This window comes from Protopterus annectens, chromosome 1.part0 (assembly GCF_019279795.1).
Source record: "Protopterus annectens isolate FY-2018-M chromosome 1.part0, PAN1.0, whole genome shotgun sequence".
Classification (NCBI taxonomy): Eukaryota; Metazoa; Chordata; order Ceratodontiformes; family Protopteridae; genus Protopterus; species Protopterus annectens.
In genome coordinates, this window is record NC_056725.1 from 124500904 (window position 1) to 124523671 (window position 22768).

General features: G+C 39.4%; 1 protein-coding gene across 1 annotated transcript in view; it reads right to left on the minus strand.

Moving 5' to 3' along the window:
• Positions 1–22768, minus strand: part of SYNE1 (spectrin repeat containing nuclear envelope protein 1) — a 2173401-nt gene that overhangs the window by 1525330 nt on the left and 625303 nt on the right. The window contains exon 40 of the mRNA XM_044089035.1: positions 670–792. Coding sequence (XP_043944970.1) covers positions 670–792 — 123 coding nt within the window. The remainder of the gene's footprint in view (positions 1–669; positions 793–22768) is intronic.

Here is a 22768-nt window from a genome sequence, read left to right on the forward strand (position 1 = left end):
AGACATCATGAGGTAGTACCACTCTGATGGCAGCTTTTATTTATTAATTTTTCACTAGGTCTAAACATTTGAACTTTCCCATTGTGCATGGCATGTATTGACATTAATGTAGCAATGTGTGTTAATTCTAAAATATGCACACCCCTCTTTAAATAATCTGTCCGCCCTCCTTCTATCATCTTCAGTGGGGACCACTGACCAGGAAATATACTTTCAGCCCTGAGAGATGAGAGCTGGTAGTTTCTACTTAATCCTGTTTCCAGCTCTCTGTTAGTCAAACTCAGTTCACCAGCACTACATTTGCACACTTCTCCACTGCAACAGCAGAATAGTTCATAGTTGACCAATTTTTAGGACATATTCCTAATTTGCTGTCTTGACCTTTTTTATTTCTAATTGACACTATCACAGAGACAAAATTACTAACTAGCCAACGTGATTAACTCTACTGCAAAACTAGAAATGTTGTAATTTTCAACTAGTGCATATTAATGGGACACACTCATAGAATACAATTACAGAATGGCCACAATGAAAACAAAAGTGGAACAGACACAGAAACAGGATGGACAGATACACTGAAATAGAAATGTGGAGCCATCCATTTCAAAATAATTATGTTTGTGAGCAATTAAATACAGATTATTTTACCCTCTGTTGTCTCCTCACCTGTCGTTGATGAAGTTGCTCTTTCAAGCTTAGGTGGCCTATTTCAGGTGAAGTCAGTGTAGCCCGCACCTTTTCTACAGCAGCTTGAAGTCCCTTCACCTTAACTTCAAATTTCTCCATATCCTGTTGAAGATAATGTTAAGTTAAACAACACGGAAGACTAAGTATAAAGATATTAGTGTAACATACTGTAAAACTGTACTCAGATATTAGTGTTTACTGCCTTCAGTGCTACACAGAGATGAGGGCACACTAAAAAGATTACAGAAAGTATGGATTGTAATTGATAGGCAGAAACATCTACAACACTGTGTAATTCTAACACAAGGATATGAGTCTTTTTTTCTTTTTAATTTTCTCATGGTCCCCATAGGGAATGTGACTAGGAGTGGATGCTCCAAGAAGCCATATGGATGAACAATGCTGTTACTGTATAAGAAAAGGAGATTTCCTGCACATGCGCATCATGCAGAGTTAGTCAAGAAGCAAAAGTAATAATAGAACCACAGAATTAAAAAAAATACAAGGTAAATGTGCCAGCACCAACCCTTAGACCTTAACTTCCTTTTTCAAAGAGTAGTAGGCTAGTCATGCAGGGGGTGAATTTGTGAATACCCATTCAATTGTCTAATTCCTTTTAAAGGAAGATATTGTCTCACATTACTTCATCTAGAGAGGACGTTTGTTGAAGAGAAGAGGTATTCATTGTGTGACAAATCTTTTTCTCCACTGTGATTTGTTTATTTGCTGAAGCAGGTTCAGATCTCTGTTCTTAAGTGTTTGCTGGACTGTTCAATTTCTGGAGGTATAACAGGTCTTGGACTTCTGGATCCCTAATGATTTGAAATGCAATGCACAGATCATACCTCAGGATTCTATAGGACTATGAATATAGGGTCAGAGCCTCCAGCTTCTCCTAATAGTACAGGTTGTTTAGGTCTGTGATCTTTTTTATTAGGAAACTTTTGTGTCTCAGCAACTGCTTGATATGTTTTGTAATGTACATCATAAAATGGACGTTGTATTCAATGATGGGCCTAATCCCTGCAGAATATTCTGCAAAGGGCTGCAGACAAGCATACAAGATAGCAAATGAGCACTTTATGATACCATAATTTCAAAAGTTGAACACTCACACTTGCTTCACCAAAGAAACTTAAATTTTAAACATAGAAGAAATATTTGTTTACTTTTGTTTAGATTAAGAACCAGTGGAAGCAGTTCAGCAAGTCAGTAACACAGCACAAATGTCAAGCATTAAAGAAAGACAAAAAGATAAGCCAAGAAATTACCACTAAAGTGTGGAAACTGTTTAGTAGTTAGGATAATAGCAATGCCTAATGTGACGACCTTGCCCTGGCCCAACAATCAAGGAGCCTCAATCCTCACCACTAACACCAGGGAGGTCATACTAAAAGGCCCTTAAAAGGGTGTCTGATTATTACTGTGCAATTAAGAAAGTAAAAAGAAACTGAACCACAAAATCCAACGAACAGGCACTAATCCACGTAGCTCGAACAGAGTACAAAACACCAATGTGTACTATTCCAATGTTTATTAAACTGTTAACAACAACGACAATGCAGGCAATTGAATTGTGTGAATTCAATTGGTTCTGAGGAAGTCTGTAGTCATCAGATGAAAGCGCTTAACCAGTTTGCCTGCATTGTCGTTGTTGTTAACAGTTTAATAAACATTGGAATAGTAGACATCGGTGTTTTGTACTCTGTTCGAACTACGTGGATTAGTGCCTGTTCATTGGATTTTGTGGTTCAGTTGTATTACTGTGCAATATTAATATCCAATGGTAATGTGACTATACAGTCTAAGGCTTACTGGAAGGGCTTAGACAGTAAAGTCACATTACCATTGGATCTTAATATTGCACAGTAATAATTGGACACCCTTTTAAGGGCCTTTTAGTAGCTTATATTATTAACTGGGTGGTGGCAGCAATTACTACCATATAGTCTGGGTAAAGGGGCACAGCTGGAGAATCTGTGTCAGCCTTTCTCAGGAGTGTCTGTGAAGTTGTATAAATACTTATCTCAAAGTGTGTGTGTGTTGTGTCAGCTACTTGGACAGGGACACAAAGTGCTGATTGGACAGAGAGAGTACTGGAGGTTCTAGCTTGCCCAGTTAGGCTGAGACCTGGACCCTATAGCTGTGCCAGTGGGGAGTCTTACTGGGGACCTGGTGAGCAAGGGAGCAGCCAGCCCCAGACTGACTGTGATCTCTGTGTGCACTTAAGGGAAATTGTACTTTACTGTGTGTATTAATTATCCTTTCCTCTTTGAGGAGACAACCTCCCTGGTGTAAGTGGTGAGGATTGAGGCTCCTTGATTGCTGGGCCAGGGTACAGTCATCACAAGTGGTCGCAGTGGTGGGATCTACTTCACTTACTAATTGGCTTTAGTGGTGTGGGTAGAGCGAATTCCAGTAGCTTATGTACAGTGATGTCTAAAAGTGTTTTGTACTCTAAAACAGCTACACAGTGTATACCAAGAGTTCAGATCACAATTGTTTATTTTTTTTGTTAGCTTAGTGTTAGTCAGGGCGAGCAGGCAGCATGTCAGCAGAAGAGTATGGAAAGCTGACAAGGAGCCAGCTGGGGGAGATGTGTCAGGTTAGGGGGCTGGTGCATGGAAACCTGACTAAGGCAGACCTGACTGCAGCCCTGGTTACAGCTGCATCAATAAACAGCATCCAGGAGGACAATCAGACTGGCAGTGGAGATACAATATCCTCGGAGAATGGACAGCTCAACCTTTCTGCAGTGGACTTAAAAATCCAGCTGGAGCTAAAGAGACTTGAGTTGGACACCAGGCGTATGGAACTAGAAGCAGCCAAGAAAATGAGGAGTCTACAAGCTGAGGAAAATGAACGGCAGAGGAAGCATGAGAGGGAAATGCTGACTCTTCCCCAGAGTCATGGAGGAAATGGGGAAGGGAGTAACCGGACCCCAGAAGCACAAAAGGTCAGTAAATTTCTTCCACTGTTTAAAGAGGGGGATAATTCTGATAGCTTCATTCATATGTTTTAGCAGGTATGTAAACAGAATGAAGTTGACCAAGGGCTCTGGGTACGGTTCCTGACCCCCTTACTCCATGGTAAAGCTGTAACTTCTTTAGCAAAAATGCATGGCACTGACTGTTTTGATTATACTGAAAAGACATTTGTTAGAATGTTTTAAGCTAACACCTGAAATGTATAGGAAAAAGTTTTGTGAGCATAGACATAAGGCAGATGAAAATGTATGTGAATATGTTGTTGAACTGAGCACTTATTTTCATAGCTGGGTGAGTGGATGTCAGGTCACCACTTCTGAAGGGCTGGCAGACCTTTTGGTAAGGGAACAAGACCTTAGCACTTTGCCTGAGGACATGAGGATCTGGTTAGCTGATAGACAGTGTGCTACTTCAGAGGAGTTGGGGAAGAAGGGAGACCTATACCTAGCAAGCAGGGTAGCCCTGCACAGGAAAGGGACCCCCAGTACTGCTCATGGGACTAAAGGAACCCATGGTGGGCAGCACAGACTGTCCCAACAGAATCCTCCAGTAGCAGGGGAAGCCACTAGTCCAGGTACACGTCTAGGAGCTAGGGTTAAATGTTTTGAATGCAACCAGTGGGGCCATGTGGCATACAGGTGTCCATGGAGGCAAGGTGGGGAACCAAAGGTGAGGGAGCCAGTAAGTGGGAAAGAAAAAAATGCCAATAGTGGGTTGTCTTGAGACAACAGGGGTATGGAACTACCATCCTGCAGATGTCCTGAGAGGGATGTATTTGGATGAGACAGTACTATGTACTTATGCAGTTAAGAGCAGTGAGGCTAAGGGACAAGCATGTGGGTCTGGTAGCCTGGGGGAGACCCAGACAGCCTGCATACTTGCAGCCAAGACTGCTGAGGTGGTTACTTCAGGGAGTGAGTTACGCTGCTTCTGGGTACTGATGTTCCCTTGGACAGGGTAACTACAAAGACAGAGGTGAGTAGTAGTACACAGGCTGACAGTGAGGCACAGCTGTCAGAGTATGCCAGACTTCCTATGGAAGGAGAGCTGGGAAGGGTTACAAGGAGAGACTTGAGACACGCTTAGCTCTCAGACCCTACATTGCAAGGCCTCAGGCAGGTAGCTAGGGAGGCACCTGATTCTCAAGGGAAGGGGGAATCTGTACACTGGAACAAAGGGTTACTTTACAGAGAGTTGACCCCTGAGGGAGGGCTAGAAGGTGAGAGAGTACAGCAGTTGGTAGTGCCTAGAGCTTACCATCTGGTGCTTCTAGCCATTGCCCATGATATTCCCTTTGCAGGTCATATGGGCATAAAATATACAAAGAGGCGTATTATGCAAAACTTTTATTGGTCTGGAATTTCCAGAGATGTAACAGGGTACTGCAGGACCTGTGAGCAGTGCCAAAAGGTAGGTAAGGCAGGAGACAAGGTGAGAGCTCCTTTGATGCCTTTGCCTGTGATTGAGGAGCCATTTCAGAGGGTAGCTATGGATATTGTGGGTCCTCTGAGTACCCCAAGTTCCACAGGGAAAAAGTATATCCTAGTGCTTGCAGATTATGCTACACGATACCCTGAGGCAGTGGCTTTGAACTCCATTGAGGCAGAGAAGGTGGCAAATGCTTTGCTAGAGATTTTCAGCAGGGTAGGTTTCCCAAAGGAAATACTGTCTGATGTATGTGCCAATTTTATATCAGACCTGCTGGCTTGTCTGTGGAAGTCCTGTGGGATGAAGCACATGAAGACCACCCCCTATCATCCCCAAACTAATGGTCTTGTTGAGAGGTTAAACTCTACAATCAAGTCCATGCTACAGGCATTTGCAGATCAATTTAAGAGGGAGTGGGATAAATATTTGCCCCATCTATTGTTTGCTTACAGAGAGGTTCCCCAGGAATCTACAGGTTTTTCACCCTTTGAGTTGCTGTATGGGCATAGGGTGAGGGGACCTCTAGATTTAATTCGAGATGAGTGGGAAGGTGTGTGTGAGTCTCACAAGGAGTCTGTTGTGGCATATGTCCTGAACCTCAGGACAAGGCTCAGGGAAATCATGGGCCTGGCCCAGGAGAACCTGGCAGAAGCCCAACAAAAGAATAAGGTGTGGTATGACAGGAATGCTTGAGCTAGAGAGTATGCTGTAGGGCAGCAGGTGATGGTTCTCATTCCTGTCAGACACAAGTTGCAAGCAGCTTGGGGAGACCCTACAAGGTGGTAAGAAAGGTATGTGATGTTAACTACATGATGGAAGTGCTAGGCAGACAGCAGGGGCAGAAATTGTACCATGTTAACATGATGAAACCTTGCCATGATAGAGAGGCCCTTGTGCTGAGCTTTTGCAGGGGATTGCAGGAGGAGTCTGAGGGAGATCTGGAGACTGATCTCCTCAGTGAGGCTCTGGCTGACATCTCAGTGGAAGGGGTAGCAATGTCCCAGCAGCTATCTTCTACCCACATTCGAGAAATCCGAGCAGTGTTGCAGGAGTTTGGGGGCATGTTCACTGGGAAACCAGGGAGCACCCACATGGTGCAGCACTAGGTGGATACAAGACCTCAAAGGCCTATCAGGCAGGCCCCTTATAGGGTGCCTGAGAGAGTTAAACAGACTCTGAGGGAAGAGGTACAGGAGATGTTGGAACTAGGGGTGATTCAAGAGTCCAACAGTCCCTGGGCCTCACCAGTGGTGTTGGTGCCAAAGAAGGATGGCAGCACCAGGTTCTGTGTAGATTACAGGAAATTAAATAGTCAGACAGAGTCGGATGCTTACCCCATGCCTAGGACAGATGAGGCCCTAGAGCAGCTGGGTGGGGCTAAGTATCTTACAACCATTGATCTTACCAAGGGTTACTGGCAGGTGCCCTTGACTCCCAGTGCTAGAGAGAAGTCAGCCTTCGTGACTCTTTTTGGCTTGTATGAGTTCACAAAGATGCCTTTTGGGATAAAGAATGCCCCAGAGACTTTCCAGAGGCTGGTAGATCATACCTTAGCAGGAGCAGGAGGGTTTGCCATTGCTTACATGGATGATATTGTTATCTTCAGCCATTCCTGGCAAGAGCACCTTCAGCATGTCAGGGAGGTGCTGGGCAGAGTACAGAGGGCAGGGTTGACAATTAAGCCAAGCAAATGCCAGGTGGGTATGGCAGAGGTCTCCTACCTAGGACATAGAGTGGGGAGTGGTAAGATAGGACCAGAACTTGCCAAAGTGGTAGCTATTCAGGCATGGCCTGCACCTGTTACCAAAAAGCAGATGAGGGCATTCTTAGGGACAGCATGGTACTACAGAAAGTCCGTTCCCAATTATAGTACCATAGCTGCTCCCCTCACAGACTTGACAAGGAAGAGCAGGTCAGATAAGGTAAGGTGGACCCCAGCTTTTGAGCAGGCATTTCAGAAGCTTAAGGAAGCTTTGGGAGGACCCCTTGTGTTAGCCAGTCCAGACTACAGCAAAGACTTTGTTGTGCAGGTGGATGCTTCAAACTATGGGGTGGGGGCTGTACTTAGCCAGATTTCTTCAGAGAGCGAAGAGTACCCAGTGGTTTATCTCAGTAGTAGGCTCCAACCCAGGGAAGAATGCTATGCAGAGGTAGAAAAGGAATGTCTAGCCATAGTGTGAGCACTACAAAAACTTCAGCCTTATCTGTATGGAAGAAAATTCACTGTGATGACAGATCACAACCCTCTAACATGGTTAAACAGAGCCAGTCAGCAAAATGCCAAGTTGCTAAGAATGAGTCTGGGGTTGCAAGCATATGTCATGTCAGTGCAGCTCAGCAGTGGGAGAAGTAATGCCAATGCAGATGGGATCTCAAGACAAGGAATGGGGTGAGGTACACCCAGATAGACCTGACACTGTCAAGTGGCGTTTCTCAAGGGGCACTTGAAAAACTTGCTTGAGTTCCCCACAGCGGAAGAGATGTAATGACTGGGGAGAGATGGGCGAAGGCTGCCAGCCTAGTCAAATAGAATTTAATATATAATTCTATCTACTATATAAATAAATGTAAAATACAGGCTTGTGTTTTTAAATGTAGGAAAACACTGTGAAATGTAGAACTGCAAAATATGTGACAGCATTGCATTCTACTGGCCCAGTGAAGCATGTTGTATCCTTTCATGTTAGAATTCAGCCCAAGGGCGGCTGGATGAAGATTTCATGTCCATTGTTTTAAAGCTAAAGTTTATGACTAGAATTTAGATGTGGAAGGTGCTTTATGGCTTTAGTTTCTGTTAGTATATACATGTGAAATGTCTTCTATTGTTGCAAGTTTCTGTGCAGGTGTTAGACTGCTGAATAATGCAGTTTGTGGCCTGAGAACTCAAACCAGGTGTTAAGATGGTGCAATATGAATACTGGGAAAACCTAAGTGTCAAAAATGATGTAATTTTGGGAGGACCTTAGAGACATGTTTGTTAGTAATGTTTAAATACTATTTCTCACAAGAGACCTGGAGCATTTTGATCTGGACATCTAACTTGTCAGCACTCTACTTATGCTCACATGTAAGTTTTTAGCACTGTGATATCTTGTAGGAATAGTTAAAGCTAGTAAAGATTAATTAGATATTTTTCTTTGAAACCAGACCTGTCCTACTGTATTATTTTAAGTTTCTGTGTGATCTGCGAACTCTTAGATATCTCTGTAGTGTAGTAGATTTGTCTTGTGTTTTAATTATTTATTATTAAATATTTTTTAATACCTTCTACTTGTGGCTGGTTTGTGTAGAGATGAAGTATGCTTTTGAGTACATTATATATTTATAGAATTTACTGCCTAAGCCCTTCCAATAAGCCTTAGACTGTATAGTCACATTACCATTGGATATTAATATTGCACAGTAATAATTGGACACCCTTTTAAGGGCCTTTTAGTAACTGATATTATTAACTGGGTAGTGGCAGTAATTACTACTGCATAGTCTGGGTAAAGGGGCACAGCTGGAGAATCTGTGTCAGCCTTTTCCAGCAGTGTCTGTGAAGTTGTATAAATACTTATCTCAAAGTGTTTGTGTGTTGTGTCAGCTACTTGGGCAGAGATACGAGGTGCTGGTTGGACAGAGAGAGTACTGGAGGTTCTAGCTTGCCCAGTTAGGCTGAGACCTGGACCCTATAGCTGTGCCAGTGGGGAGTCTTATTGGGGACCTGGTGAGCAAGGGAGCAGCCAGCCCCATTCTGACTGTGATCTCTGTGTGCACTTAAGGGAAATTGTACTTTACTGTGTGTATTAGTTATCCTTTCCTCTTCTAGGAGACAACCTCCCTGGTGTTAATGGTGAGGACTGAGGCTCCTTGATTGCTGGGCCAGGGCACAGTTGTCACATGTAACATGATTTTATAAAACAAATGAAATAAACTACAAATAGCAAGAAAAAAAAAACAAACAACGACAAACAGGTAACAATGCAATTCACTAAGCAGCACAAGATAATGCTAGGGACCAGACCAGGAATAAACAGATAACAGAAAGGAAACCACAAAATAAGCAGCAGGGATGCTAAATAAGGAAAATAATTCACAGAATGACTGTAGGAATGAAGTACTTGACAAGGAAGCTGAGTGTTCTTTCTCACGCACATGACTAAATGCACACATACACAGGCACAGCTGATGCACAAAGCAACTCTCTGGTATGCCTGAATATGATCACTACATGAATACTAGAAGGAAGAGGGGATTTACATGCAGGCAGTGATATTGTGACCAAGATCTGCAACATTTTTCATGACATAGCCATCCTTATATGATCAAGTATATACACTCATTTTTTTCTATTGTTTTGAGGAACTCTCCTTCCCAGTTCTCAGTTCATAAAGAGCTCTTAGCTTGGTTGTACTATTCCTTTCAGCAAATGTAAAATAAAATAAATAATATACAAGTAATAGGAGAAGTGACACAAATAATTAATTATGTTAGCATGCCTATGAAGGCATATGGATGTGTGTATGTCTGGTAGAAATACATAGATGATAAAATAGCTTTTAACAGATGTAGTCATGTTACAAATAAAACATATATGCTTTTCCATAAGTCCTTCATTAAAAATTATGGGATCTTATTTATTAATTCCACTAAAACTGAACATTACATACAAATATGTATATCTATGGTTATTATTAGGTGCATAATGACAGCTCTACCGAATACTGTTATCTCAAAGAACAAATACTGAAAATTTCAAAACCCAAAGTGTAAAACATTGGAAAATTCTGAATCATGGAACTCCCTATCCCTTTGGATCCAGCAGCAAATGTTAACATGGATCCTGCAAGGGGGCAAGTCCAGTGGTTAGGTATTTTACACTTTTGGTATAAATGCTTTCAATACTTGTTCTTTGGGATGGCTGGATTCGACAGAGCTGGCATCACACACCTGAAAGTAACCCTATATATATACTAAAACATATCAGTAGGTTTGAGTTGGTGGTTAAATTGTTAATGCTACTGTATGATGTAAAAGTGAGTAATTCCAATGTCACAGACCATTTACTAACACTACCACACATCCTTTACAATAATTTAAAATATGCTGGGAATTCTTATCAGTAAAGAACACTTAATTTTTTTAAACATTTGCTGCTCACGTTGTTTGAAACTTATGTTCCTAAAATAAAAACCATAAACGTTGACTAAGAGTACTTTGTATATGGTAATGAGTAACCATATACATAAAACAAAATGAATAAAAACATAGATCTTCTGCTAAACTGTGAAGTAGGAGCTTTTGGAGCAAAAAACAACATGGTCATATGAATACTTAGCTTCATGACTAAGGACCGGTAAAGGTGACAATAATTACTGTAGACAAACAGTCTGAGTGTCTTGTTGTGTGGGAAGCATGTTAAACATAAAAGTAAGAAAAGAAAATTACTGTCAGTAAACAGCACCAGTATATATGCTTAATAGACAGACTATTACATACGCTTAGTGGTATGACCACTAAGATCTCAAGCCTTTGGGAGTATCTCAGAAGGGTCTGGGACAGCATGGACAGAATAAAAAAAAAAAAACACATGGTACGGAGTTTGAGTTCATTGCCAGTTTATTGATGGAACAAATAAGTGAGCTTAAGAGGCTTGTGAAATAAATATGGGTGTTTGTACCCAAATGAGACGAGGCAGAAAATTTGGTCAGGTGGAGGCAACATGGGAAAATGATACAGTTAAAATGATAAAATAGCACCATAAAGATGAAGCTTGGATTTCTAACTAGGAAGGGTGTGCAGAAACCAGAGGACTAACAGAAGTTTGAAATGGTGCAGGCATATGCTAAATGCCATATCAACACGATAAAATATTTATTTTGAAGTAAATGGTATAAATAACACATCCAGTGGCAACTGAATACAAAACGCGAGATGTGTGTACAGGATATTTCAGAAGAACTACATTATATGCAACAGCAGTACAAAAATGTGATCTGGCATATAATTGCACAGTAATGATGAAAAGCTAATGAGTTAGGGGTATAATATGTGGAAAAATAGGAGGGTTTAATCATGACGTATTATTTTTCAAAGAGTATAAAACCATAAGTTTGTATTACAACGAAAGAGTTTTGAGAAGCCTGTAATGAAAAGAAGCAGACTTTACTGCATATAATGATTATGTTTGACTGTTAATTGGTAACTTATCTGTGTAAAATATGAGTTTGCTGAAATATACTGCAATATGAAAGGCAGATCCCCTAACTGATTTGCTTACTGAGTTCAAAACAATGAGTGGTTGGCTGCATTTAGAGCTTCAAATCAAATCAGTAGGGTACTGATGATGGATTAGACCAAGATTAAGCATACAACAATACAAAGAGGTAATAGTACATGGAGGCTAGGTTGACTTGTTCAACAGCAATGAGATCAAGAAGAAAGCAGAGACTTGTAAGAGGAAGGGGGTTAATGGATACCATGACATTATTAAGGGTAATGACTAAGGCAAAGTGAAAAGCCTGAATGGAAACACTCAGTAAAGGAAAGTTGTTTTAGTAAGGTAACGTAATGTACAGGGTAGGATTAGGGTTAGGATTGGCACATATGAGTAAGGTGGTGCAGGGGAATGAAGCACCCTATACCACATTACTCATGTGTGCTAACTCTAACCCTACCCTGTACCTAACCCCAACTTTACAAATTATGTTACTAAAAAAACTTTCCCCTGACAGCAACACTATTCAGTTGATGCTTGATCTGGATTTTGTAGCTGGGATTTACTGATAAAGACATTTTTAGTGGCAGAAAAGTATTCAGGGAGAGGAGCAGTTCAGATTCAGATCTGGACACAGCACAACTGACCAGATATTTGCAGTGAGACAGACAGTTGCAAAGAAGCTAGAGATGAGAAAAGAGTCCAACTGGGCATTTTTAGACTTGAGAAAGTATATGACAAGGTCCCAAGAAAGCTGATTTGGGCAGTCCTGCAGTAGTTTAAGTCCCAGAAACATTGGTAGAATTACTACAAACTATGTACAAGGAATCAATGGCTCAAGTAGGAACAGAGTTTGGTCTCACAGAGGGGTTCTCAGTGGGAGTGGGTGTGCAGCAGAGTCCAGCCCACTGTTGTTCATACTAGTGGTCTACATTACCAAACAGGTCAGAGAAGATAGCTCAACAAAGTTACTGCATGCAGACAATGTACCATTACAGGCAAACTCTGAGCAAGAACTACAGCAAAGGATATGGGAATGGAATGCAACAATGAAGGCAAATGGAATGAAACTGAGAACAGATCATAAAGCTGTAATGGCAGCAAATGGGAAATCAGAAGAAGCTGAGAACTGAGACAGAAGGGAAAATAGTGAACTAGATTAACAGCTTCAAGTGCCTGAGAGGGGTGGTTAAGAAGAAGGGAAGACTGAATTAGGGGGTCAAAGACAGAACTAGAGAGGCTGCATCTGACTGGCATAGTACATGACAGAAAAATGCCAAACAAACTGAAAATTAAGGTGTACAAAACAATGGTGTGACCTATACAAGATGTAAAAAAAGTTAAATGCAACTAGACTGAGGGTCAAAGCAGTAGTACAAAAGTAAATAGAAATAGATAAAAACAGTGCTGAGACCCAAGTAGGCAGAAGTAGAAAACTTTATTAAAATAACAGGTAAGTGCTTTCACGGTTCAAATCATCATCAGACAATAACATAATACAATATCACAGAATTTAAAAAAGCAACATCCCATCAGTGAGCTGCTCTCTGCAGACCCAATTAACTTCTAAAATCAACTAACTCTTAAAAAGCCAATACTTTTTAATGCTTAAAAGGATGTGTGTATAAAAAAGGTTTCAGAGATATGGCTTCATTTATACCAGGTGCTTTATCTGCCTGGAATTAAAGAAGCCATTTTTGTTCACATGCTTCTGTTTTAATTCTAATGTTTCCTCCCCTCTCATTTTCATCTATTCTTTCCAAAACAAAAAAACTTAAATTTATGCTGTGGGCCAAATTCAAGTATATGTTTAGCTAAGGCACTGGTCTCTTTACAGTTCCTGATATCATGAATATGTTCTTGCATACGCTCTCTGAATTTAGTCTTATAATTAATCTTTTATGTAGTCTTCTAGAAATTATTCTAGAAAATAATGTTTTCTTGTTTGGTAAAGAATTTTATCTCCAAAAGGTTGGCAGAGCGATGGGCACAGCATGTGCAAACAACTATGCCAACCTAGCTTTAGCTCAGTGGGAGAGAGATCAAGTTTTGGTTGATAATGACTTTTTTCCTATGTGCACTGGTATAAATGATTTGTGGATGATATATTTATGTTATGGAAAGGCAATGAAAAACTACTGTTACAGTTGGTTGATTTTTTTGCATAGCACCACATCCTTTTTGAAATTTCCAATCAGATATTCTCAGCAAAGCATGGAATTTTTGGATGTTTGCATTTGTAGGTCTGACACAGGTACATTGAAAACTAGTATACATAAGAAAGAAACTAAGAAAAATGAGAATTTGCATAAGAATAGCATGCATCCTCATCACATTTCTAGAAATGTACTTAAGGCACAATTTCTCAGAACAATGAGATTATATAATGATGATAGTAAACAGTTACAAATAGCATTTAATAATCTGAAATCAGATTTCTGAAGAGAGGTTATGAGGAAAAAGATATCAACTCTTGTATTAATTCCATTATGCCAGAAAGAGAAGGATTAGGGAGACCATGCTATTCAAAAAGAACATTAAATGCTACTGAAGCTTTGGTAATTCCAACTAGGAGTAGCACTAGATTTCCCTTAACTTTCTCCAATGATATCGGAGCTATATGCAAAATAATTAAGAAGAATTGGAATATATTACATGTGAACGAGGAGCTTAAGGATTTTATTACTGATAAACTGCAATTTTCTTTTAAGAATAATATGTCTCTTAAAAGACATTTATGTTACAAGAAACATAGTCAGACATCGAATATTATTTCTCACAGGTTTGGTGCATATGCTTGAAGATACTGTTGTGCCTGCAACTATATATATATTCAGGTACTTGTTTTACACATCCAAAGTTGAACTATTCAATAGATTTCTCTTTTTATGCAGCTTGTTCATCTAAAAATCGTGTCTATTATAGTTTCTGTAGTACGTGCAGAGTCTATTATATAGGTAAAACTAACCGTACACATATTCGTGATATCAGGAACTGTAAAGAGACCAGTGCCTTAGCTAAACATATACTTGAATTTGGCCCACAGCGTCAATTTAAGTTTTTTTGTTTTGAAAATAATAGATGAAAATGAGAGAGGAGGAAACATTAGAATTAAAATAGAAGCCTGTGCACAAAAATGGAGTCTTTATTTACAGGCAGATGAAGCACCTGGAATAAATGAAGCCATATCACTGAAACCTTTTTTTATACACACATCCTTTTAAGCATTAAAAAATATTGGCTTTTTAAGAGTTAATTAATTTTAGAAGTTAATTTGGTCTTCAGAGAGCAGCTCACTGATGGGATGTTGCTTTTTTAAATTCTGTGATTTTATATTATGTTATTGTCTGATGAAGCTGGCCTGAACCGTGAAAGTGCTTACCTGTTGTTTTATTAAAGTTTTGCACTTACCTGTTGTTTTATTAAAGTTTTGTACTTCTGCCTACTTGGGTCTCAGCACTGTTTTTATCTATTTCTATTTACTTTTGACCTATACAAGAAGCTGGGCAGTAAAGGAACAGCAGCTGAGGAAGCTAGAAGTGATGGAGACAAAGTGCCTGAGAAGGGTGATAAGATGCACACTGAGAAAGACAAAGAAATGAGGACATAAGAGCAGAAACCAAAGCAGCTCCAATTACAGAAGAGGTCGAACAGAACAGATTGTGGTGGTTTGGGCACATTCAAAAAAGCAGAAGACAATCTGTTGAAGAAGATTTGAGACAGACAGGAAAAAGGCCAGAAGAAATTAGGGTGTCCAGCAAAGAGGTGGCTGAATTGTGTGAGAGAAGACCTGCAAAAGTCTGGCATGAGTGTCAAAGAAAGTCTTGAAAGTGGCATTGAATACAGAGAGATGGCAACAGTTGACACAACACGCCAACCCCATTCAGAAAAAAAAAATGGGAAAAAGGGGCTTGATGATGATGATTGATGATGAAGAAGTATTCAGTGTTTTGTGGCATTGACCTATGCATTCAATCTTTTCTGTCCTATCATTTGAGGATCTCAAGTTTGTTTATTCTACCTTTCATGATTTCATGATGGAATCATACATACTTGAAGTGGTGGACCAAGATAAAAGTTAAAAGTGTGTGTAGATATACATACATACATACATACATAAATAAATAAATAAATATATATATATATATATATATATATATATATATATATATATATATATATATAATATTTGTTTACTGGGAAAGTCCCATTTGGAATGAGCCAATTTTCAGCAGAGGTGTGGGGAGAAATGCTACAGATGCATGTCTTTGTAATGTGGGAGGAAATCGGAGTAAATGGAGGAAAACCATACGAATGCAAGTAGGACATGCAGACTCCGCACAGAAGGTACCACAGCCCGAGAACTGAACTGCAGAACCTCTTGCTGTGAGGTGCCAATGCAAACTGCTGCACCACTGCTGCGTGTGCGTGTGTGTGTGTGTGTCTGTGTTTGTGTGTGTGTATGTATATGTATATGTATATATATATATATATATATATATATATATATATATATATATATATATATACATATACACACACATATAAAACACCCAATGCAGTTAACTGTAAAAACATCAATTACACAAGGTCAAAAACACGTTTTTGTTGGGGGGGAGCAAGTCCCACTGTACTCACCACAACACCTGCTAATTATATATACTAACTTTGAGATCACACAATCCCAGGTGAAAGGGAATATTCCCCTACCCAGTGAATGTTGATCTTCCACACCTGTCAATCATCTGCCAAGTTGACCATTTTGCAGCCAACTGGACAGCTGTCCACCTCACCCACACTTGATATTTTCAGATTTTCAGATACACCCATATATATATATATATATATATATATATATATATATGTAAAAGATATGATATATATATATATATATATATATATATATATATATATATATACATATACACACACACACACACACACATATATATATATATATATATATATATATATAGATATATATACATATATATATATAGATGCATTGACTGGTGTACAGTGTTGACAGATTGATTTATTTTTACTTATTACATTTGTTAAGGGGGTAGTGTCCAACTGGGCCAAAAGCCCATTTTCAGCTGAGGCCCAGGGTGAAAAGCTCCACATGTAGTACCAAAGCTTACAATAATAATAATTATTATAATACAGTAGTCAGTACAAATGCAAACAACAGTGCACACAAGTATATAGTCTCATGTACAAGCCACTGTAAACTTATACAGAATACTATTACAAAGTATAGTACAAAGACAGTGAGCATAACATAAATGTAGAGACAGAATGCATGTATACCAATAGTGATGTAAAAGACAGGGAGTTAATTATTATTCCATGTGTATGTTCGGTATGGCTGGAATCAAAGACTCCCTGTCCATCAATTAAAACAGTGTGAAAGCTATTAATGGGTCAGCAATGTCTGAAGAGAGATGGAGGGAGTATAATGGGAGGTAAAATAGAGAAATAAGGTAAGGTACAGGGAGGTAGGAAGAAATTAGCCTGAAGAATGACAGGAGCAGAGCCAGTCTTTGGCTAGGTAGTTCTTTAGAAGTTGTTTGAAATTGTGTTGGTGAGGATTTTGTGCGATGGGCTGTGGAAGAGTGTTCCATAATTTGGATATTTTGTGGCAGTAATGGGAGTCACCATGGTAGTTGGGTCTATGTCAAAAAGTTGAAATACAGAACATCAACATGAACCAAGCCTGCTCCAATGACTACCCCAGAGCAGGCTAAACCAATACGAAATGTTTTTGCATGGGGAGCAAGCCATCCTACAGCCTCAAGTGAGGAGCTGTGCCCTCATGCCTACTGCTATTTAGATATACTAACTCTGAGACTGCACAAACCCTAGAAAAAGGGAACATTCCCCTAATTGGGAACTGCTGATAAACCTGCACATGTCGACCATCTGCTCTTCTTGACCCAATGGTATTGACCAATCCGCTGTTGATGTTATACTCTCTCTCTCTTATATATATATATATATATATATATATATATATATATATATATATATATGTCTGTGGGTGTGTAGGTATATATATATATATATATATATATATATATATACATATATATATATATATATATATATATATATATGCGCAAGAAGTTGTGGAATGACATAAAAGTGGATAACCATATATATGATTATATGCAAGAGGTTGCAGATGGATTTAAAATCGGATATACATATATATAATTATATCATGAAATGTAGAATACATAAAAGAAAGAGCATCAAATGGTAGAACACAAAAAGAGAATGCACAAAACACTAAATAAAATTAAGAATGAATAACAAATCATCAAATAATTCACTCTCACTAAAAAGCCCTATATTGGTAAACCTCTGATACAGAACTCCTGATCAAGCATTGTCTAAATAGTCGTACTATTAGGTAAAAGAGTTTTAGTAATGTGTTGTGCAAGACTGGGGTTAGGGGACAGGGGCAAGGTTAGGGTTAGGTTTACCACACATGATTAACAGTGGGGAGGGAGTCCGCCCCTGCACCACCATACTCAAGTGAGGTAATCCTAACCATACCCCTAACCCCATCCCATTATATTAGTAAAACACCCTTCCACAACAGGACCCTACACAAGAAAAAGGTGACACTGATATACCTCATAAAATTTAATTCAACCATACTTGTTTCAAATAAATGAGTATTCACGCATAGATATATTTTTCTCTCATTATACCCACAGGCACTTTTCTGTCAAATGAGTATTCTACCTTCCTTTTCAGTTAAAATATAGGGCAGAGAGGAGCTGAGCAAGCCAGTAGGTGTGTATGGACACCCAGCAAAATTTTTCAGAATGGAGGTCTGGAAAAGAATTGGTAAAAACCATATATGACTATACATACATATATATATATATATATATATATATATATATATATATATATATATATAGTTTACTATCAATATCTCAAAAATTAAAATAAAAACAGTACTAATAACTGAAGTCTTTTACAGAATCTACAACTACCGAATGGCCCTATTGTCGAAAAACAGCTGTTAATGCTGAACATGTCGAAAATGACATTTTATGGCATTAAAATGCCACCCTTGCCATAATGTCCTAATCCCTACACCTAAAATCCTGTTTATCCCCACACCCTCCCAACTTAATATTCCAACTCCAAGATCGCACTACAGTGAGGAAAGGGATGTATTTCCCTAACATGAGCGAACGTTATATATACAAATGCACAGTCCATTCACAAATAAGACATTCGCTCATGTAACCTGCACATATATTAAGTATTTGAACATCTGTTGTTAGAATACTTCATAGCTGTGCAATTGCACGGTGACATTTATATATATATATATATATATATATATATATATATATATATATATATATATAGGTCTACTTTTTTTTGTTCGAAATTACATTATTTCAGACAAGAAAAGTACGGCCTCACTTCCGCGAAAGTGCACTTCAGCAAAAGTGTACTTTCATGAAAGCTGGTTCACTGAATTGGCAAAATAAATACAAAATAAACAAAAAAAATTTCTGCAAGCCCCCTTCCACCCCCAAACCCCTGCTACTTAAATATACCAACTCCAAGATCGCACTACAGTGCAAAACAATGTTTTTTTTTTTATTTTCTATTTATTTTGTCGATTCAGTGAATCAGCTTTCGCGAAAGTGCACTTTTGCTGAAGTGTACTTTCGTGGAACTCAGGTCATACTCTTGTTAGTCGAAGTAATATAACTTTGAGTAATAAAAGTAGACCCATATATGTATGTATATATATATATATATATATATATATATATATATATATATATATGTGTGTGAGTGTGTGTGTGTATATATATCCATGGGTCAAGTTCATAAGCACAGAAGTATAAAAGAACAAACTTCAAAAGATCAAGAATGCTGAAACTTCATTACGAAAAAGAAAATCAATGAACTGCAGACTATTAAACATCCACACAGCACTATGGATTGAACAAAAGTCCTATGCAAATGTTTTGCAGGGGGAAATTCCCCCCCGCACTCCCCATGTGGGGGGCCATGCCCCACATACCGCTTGCACATTACATATACCAACACGGAGATCACACTGCAGCTGGGAATGGGTAAAACCAGCTATACCACGATCTTGTGCAATAACTCACCTGCCAATTCAATGTTCTTATGTTCATTGTTTTTGGCTTTCATTATTTTGGAGATTCAGGTGTCGATGTTTTGAAGTTCGTTCTTCTGTACTTGTGTGCTTACAAGGGTAACCTATATATACATACATATACATATATGTGCACATATACATACATGGTAGGGCTGTCATTGTGAACAAGCATTACCAGAGATGTGCATTAGGATATAGGTTCATAGGTTCATAGGTAGGTACTAGGCTATTGGCCCTAGGGCCTATATAAGCCTAGCCAAAAATGTACCCTGGCTTTCGCCACCCAAGAAAATTATTTTCCTGTGCCCCTGTCGAGCAGAGCCACAGAAGTGATCCCTGGGGTGAATTTCCTATTTCCCATCCAGCCATCAAGATTTTTATTGAAGAGTGCTAATGAGGAGCTCTGTTTGACATAGATAGGTAGTCTGTTCCACAGTATGGGAAGTCTCTGGGACAGGAATCTATCCCTCCAGCATGTTCTGTTTATTGTGGTGACAAGGTTTAGGTCCCTAGAGCATGTAGCTCGGAGGGATTGGGATTTCTTTAAGGTGAGCATGTCCAATAGCTCTGGGTTTGACATAGCTTTGTATGTTAGGCAGAGATCACCTCTGAGTAGGCGATATGCGACGGAGTAAAGCTGGAGTTCTTTGAGACGGTCTGCGTAGGGCATCTGTTTGAGGCCAGTAATCCTCTTTGTGAGGTATTTCTGTGGCCTTTCCAGTTGTTGTAGATGACTTGTGAGGTACAAACCAAAAGGGGTGTTATACTCCATAATGGGTCTAATGAGTGATGAGTAGAGGGGAACAATGACCTCTTTTTTCCTGGATGAGAAACCTTTTGTGATGAGGTGAGCCATGTAGAAGGATTTCCTGACCACTGTGGCAATGTGATTATCGAAGGAGAGACTATTGTCCACCTGTGTCCCAAGGTCTTTTATCACATTTTCAGCATTAAGTAGACTACCAGCTATGTGGTAGTTCATGGGTACAGAGCTTTTACCAAATTGGATGACAATACACTTTTTGGCATTGAGCTTCAGGCCGTGGTTTTGATACCAGGTATCTGTCTCAGTGAGGCCCTTTTGTAGTATGTCCACATCGTTAGGAGTTTCGATTATGGCTCCTAGTTTGCAGTCATCTGAAAACTTTGTTAGCCAAAGACCTTCTGTGTTAGCCTGTACTTCAGAGAAGTAGATACCAAACAGCAGAGGACCCAGGACTGAACCCTGTGGTACTCCACTTGTCACTGGTCTGAAATCGGATTTGGAGCCCGCTACTTTCACAGTGTGGGTTCTGTCCATGAGCCATTTGGTAACCCATCTTGTGACATAGGGATTTATACCTAGTTTAGTGAGCTTATCTATAATTCCAGAGTGGGGGATGGTGTCAAAAGCCTTGGCGAGATCTAGATAAGCTGTGTGAACCATTTTAACCTCATCTATGGCTTTGGTGACTGCTTCAAAGAAGTCAATTAGGTTTAGGAGACATGATCTGCCAAATCCGAACTGGGTAGGGTCCAGAGTTTGGAGATTACCAATGGCTTTGTTTATGAGTTCCATGATGATACGTTCCATGGCCTTGCAGACCAGGCTCGTCAGGTTAATGAGGCGGTAGTTCCCGGGGTCCGTCATGGCTCCCCCTTTGTGGAGTGGGATAACCGTCGTGGTATGCCATTCAGTTGGTGCAAAGCCTGAGGTGAGGCTATGACTGAACATGGTACTTAGGTAAGGTGCCAGTTCATTCTGTAGTTCATGTAGAAAGCAGCCTGGGATATTGTCAGGTCCCATGGATGCTGTGTTCTTGGCTTTGGAGAGTATGTTTTTTACCTGTGCAGCTGTGATTACAGGAACTTTTCATTCTTCTGGTATAGAGATGGGCCCTCTAGGGGGTGAGAGGGGCGTAAAGTTAGCACTGAACCTATCTGCTAGGATGTTGGCAATATCAGTTGGTTCTGTATATTTAGAGCCATTGCGCTGTAACTCAGAGCAGATCTGAGTGTTGCCATTGAGATTCTTGATATAGGTATAGGATGCTTTGTGGTTGTCTTTAGAGTCAGTGGCAATCTTGTTTTTGTAACTAGCTTTGGAGGATTTTATGAGGGATCTCAGCTTCTTACTGAGGTTGACCAGAGAGTTCCTCCAGTCATGGGATTTTACTCTTTTGCAACAGTTTCTTTCATCTGTTGTAGAGTTTGTTTATGGCAGAGGACCACCAGACTGGCTTCCTTTTTTTGGAGGATAGCATTTTGGTTCTATTAGGGATAGCATGATCCATGCACTCATGTAAGAGCTTATAAACTACATTTGTGTAGGATTCAGCAGTTGTACCTCTATTGTTATATTATATGGGATCATATCCTGTGGCTATGGTTAAGTTAAACAGTTTAAGGATAGTCTGACACTGTTATTAAGCATCTAGGTATAAGGATCTATGGAAGCAGTGTCTTAGTTCTTTGATTACACCTTAAGAACATGATCCTTGGTAACGATGGGGAGTGTAAATGAATCTTGAATAAGTGGTGTTTCAACAGGGGGCTCAGGGGTGAAGTTTATAGTGAGCTTATTTGCTAATATATCTCCAATATAAATGGAGTCAGAGTAGGGAGGATGCAGTCAGCAAAAATTCAGAGCAATGCCGCGTGTTATATTTTTAGCTTTCTAACTTAGCTAAAGAAGGACTTACAATTATCCTTCACTTCAGAAGCTAATTCATGTGTTTCTTTACTGGTCTTTAAAGTACTTCCCAGGTTCCTGATGATGTTTTTATTGTATTCTCATTCTCAGGTGTTCTAGCTTTACAGTACATTTTTTTGTCTTAATAGTAAATACATTAATGTTCACTGACTACCAGGGGACATTGTTTTAAACAATTCTCATTGCATTTAAATTTAGTTGAGACTGCTAGATCTCTGCATTTATCTGAGGAGGCTGAAAACTTTAGTAAAGATGTCTGCTGTGCCAGAATCGACTGTGGTGATATGATGAGTAAATGTAGAGATTTCATTATATAATTAGAAAAGGTTTACCCTTTAGCAGTCCTTAAATATGGAGATATTAGTTAGAGGGGGTATGATGGTTCTGAGTGTAAATGCTATGGGTTTATTATATGACTTAACTGGTGAAGGAGAGACTATGGGATCAAAAAAGGAAGAGGCAATATCTCTGAGAATCAGATAAATAATATTTGTCCTATAATGGGTTCACTAAATATTTAACACAGGGAATTCCTGTTTTTCAAATTCAGAAATCTCTGGGCATAGTCTAGGTTAGAGTTATAGATGCTCCAGTCTATAATG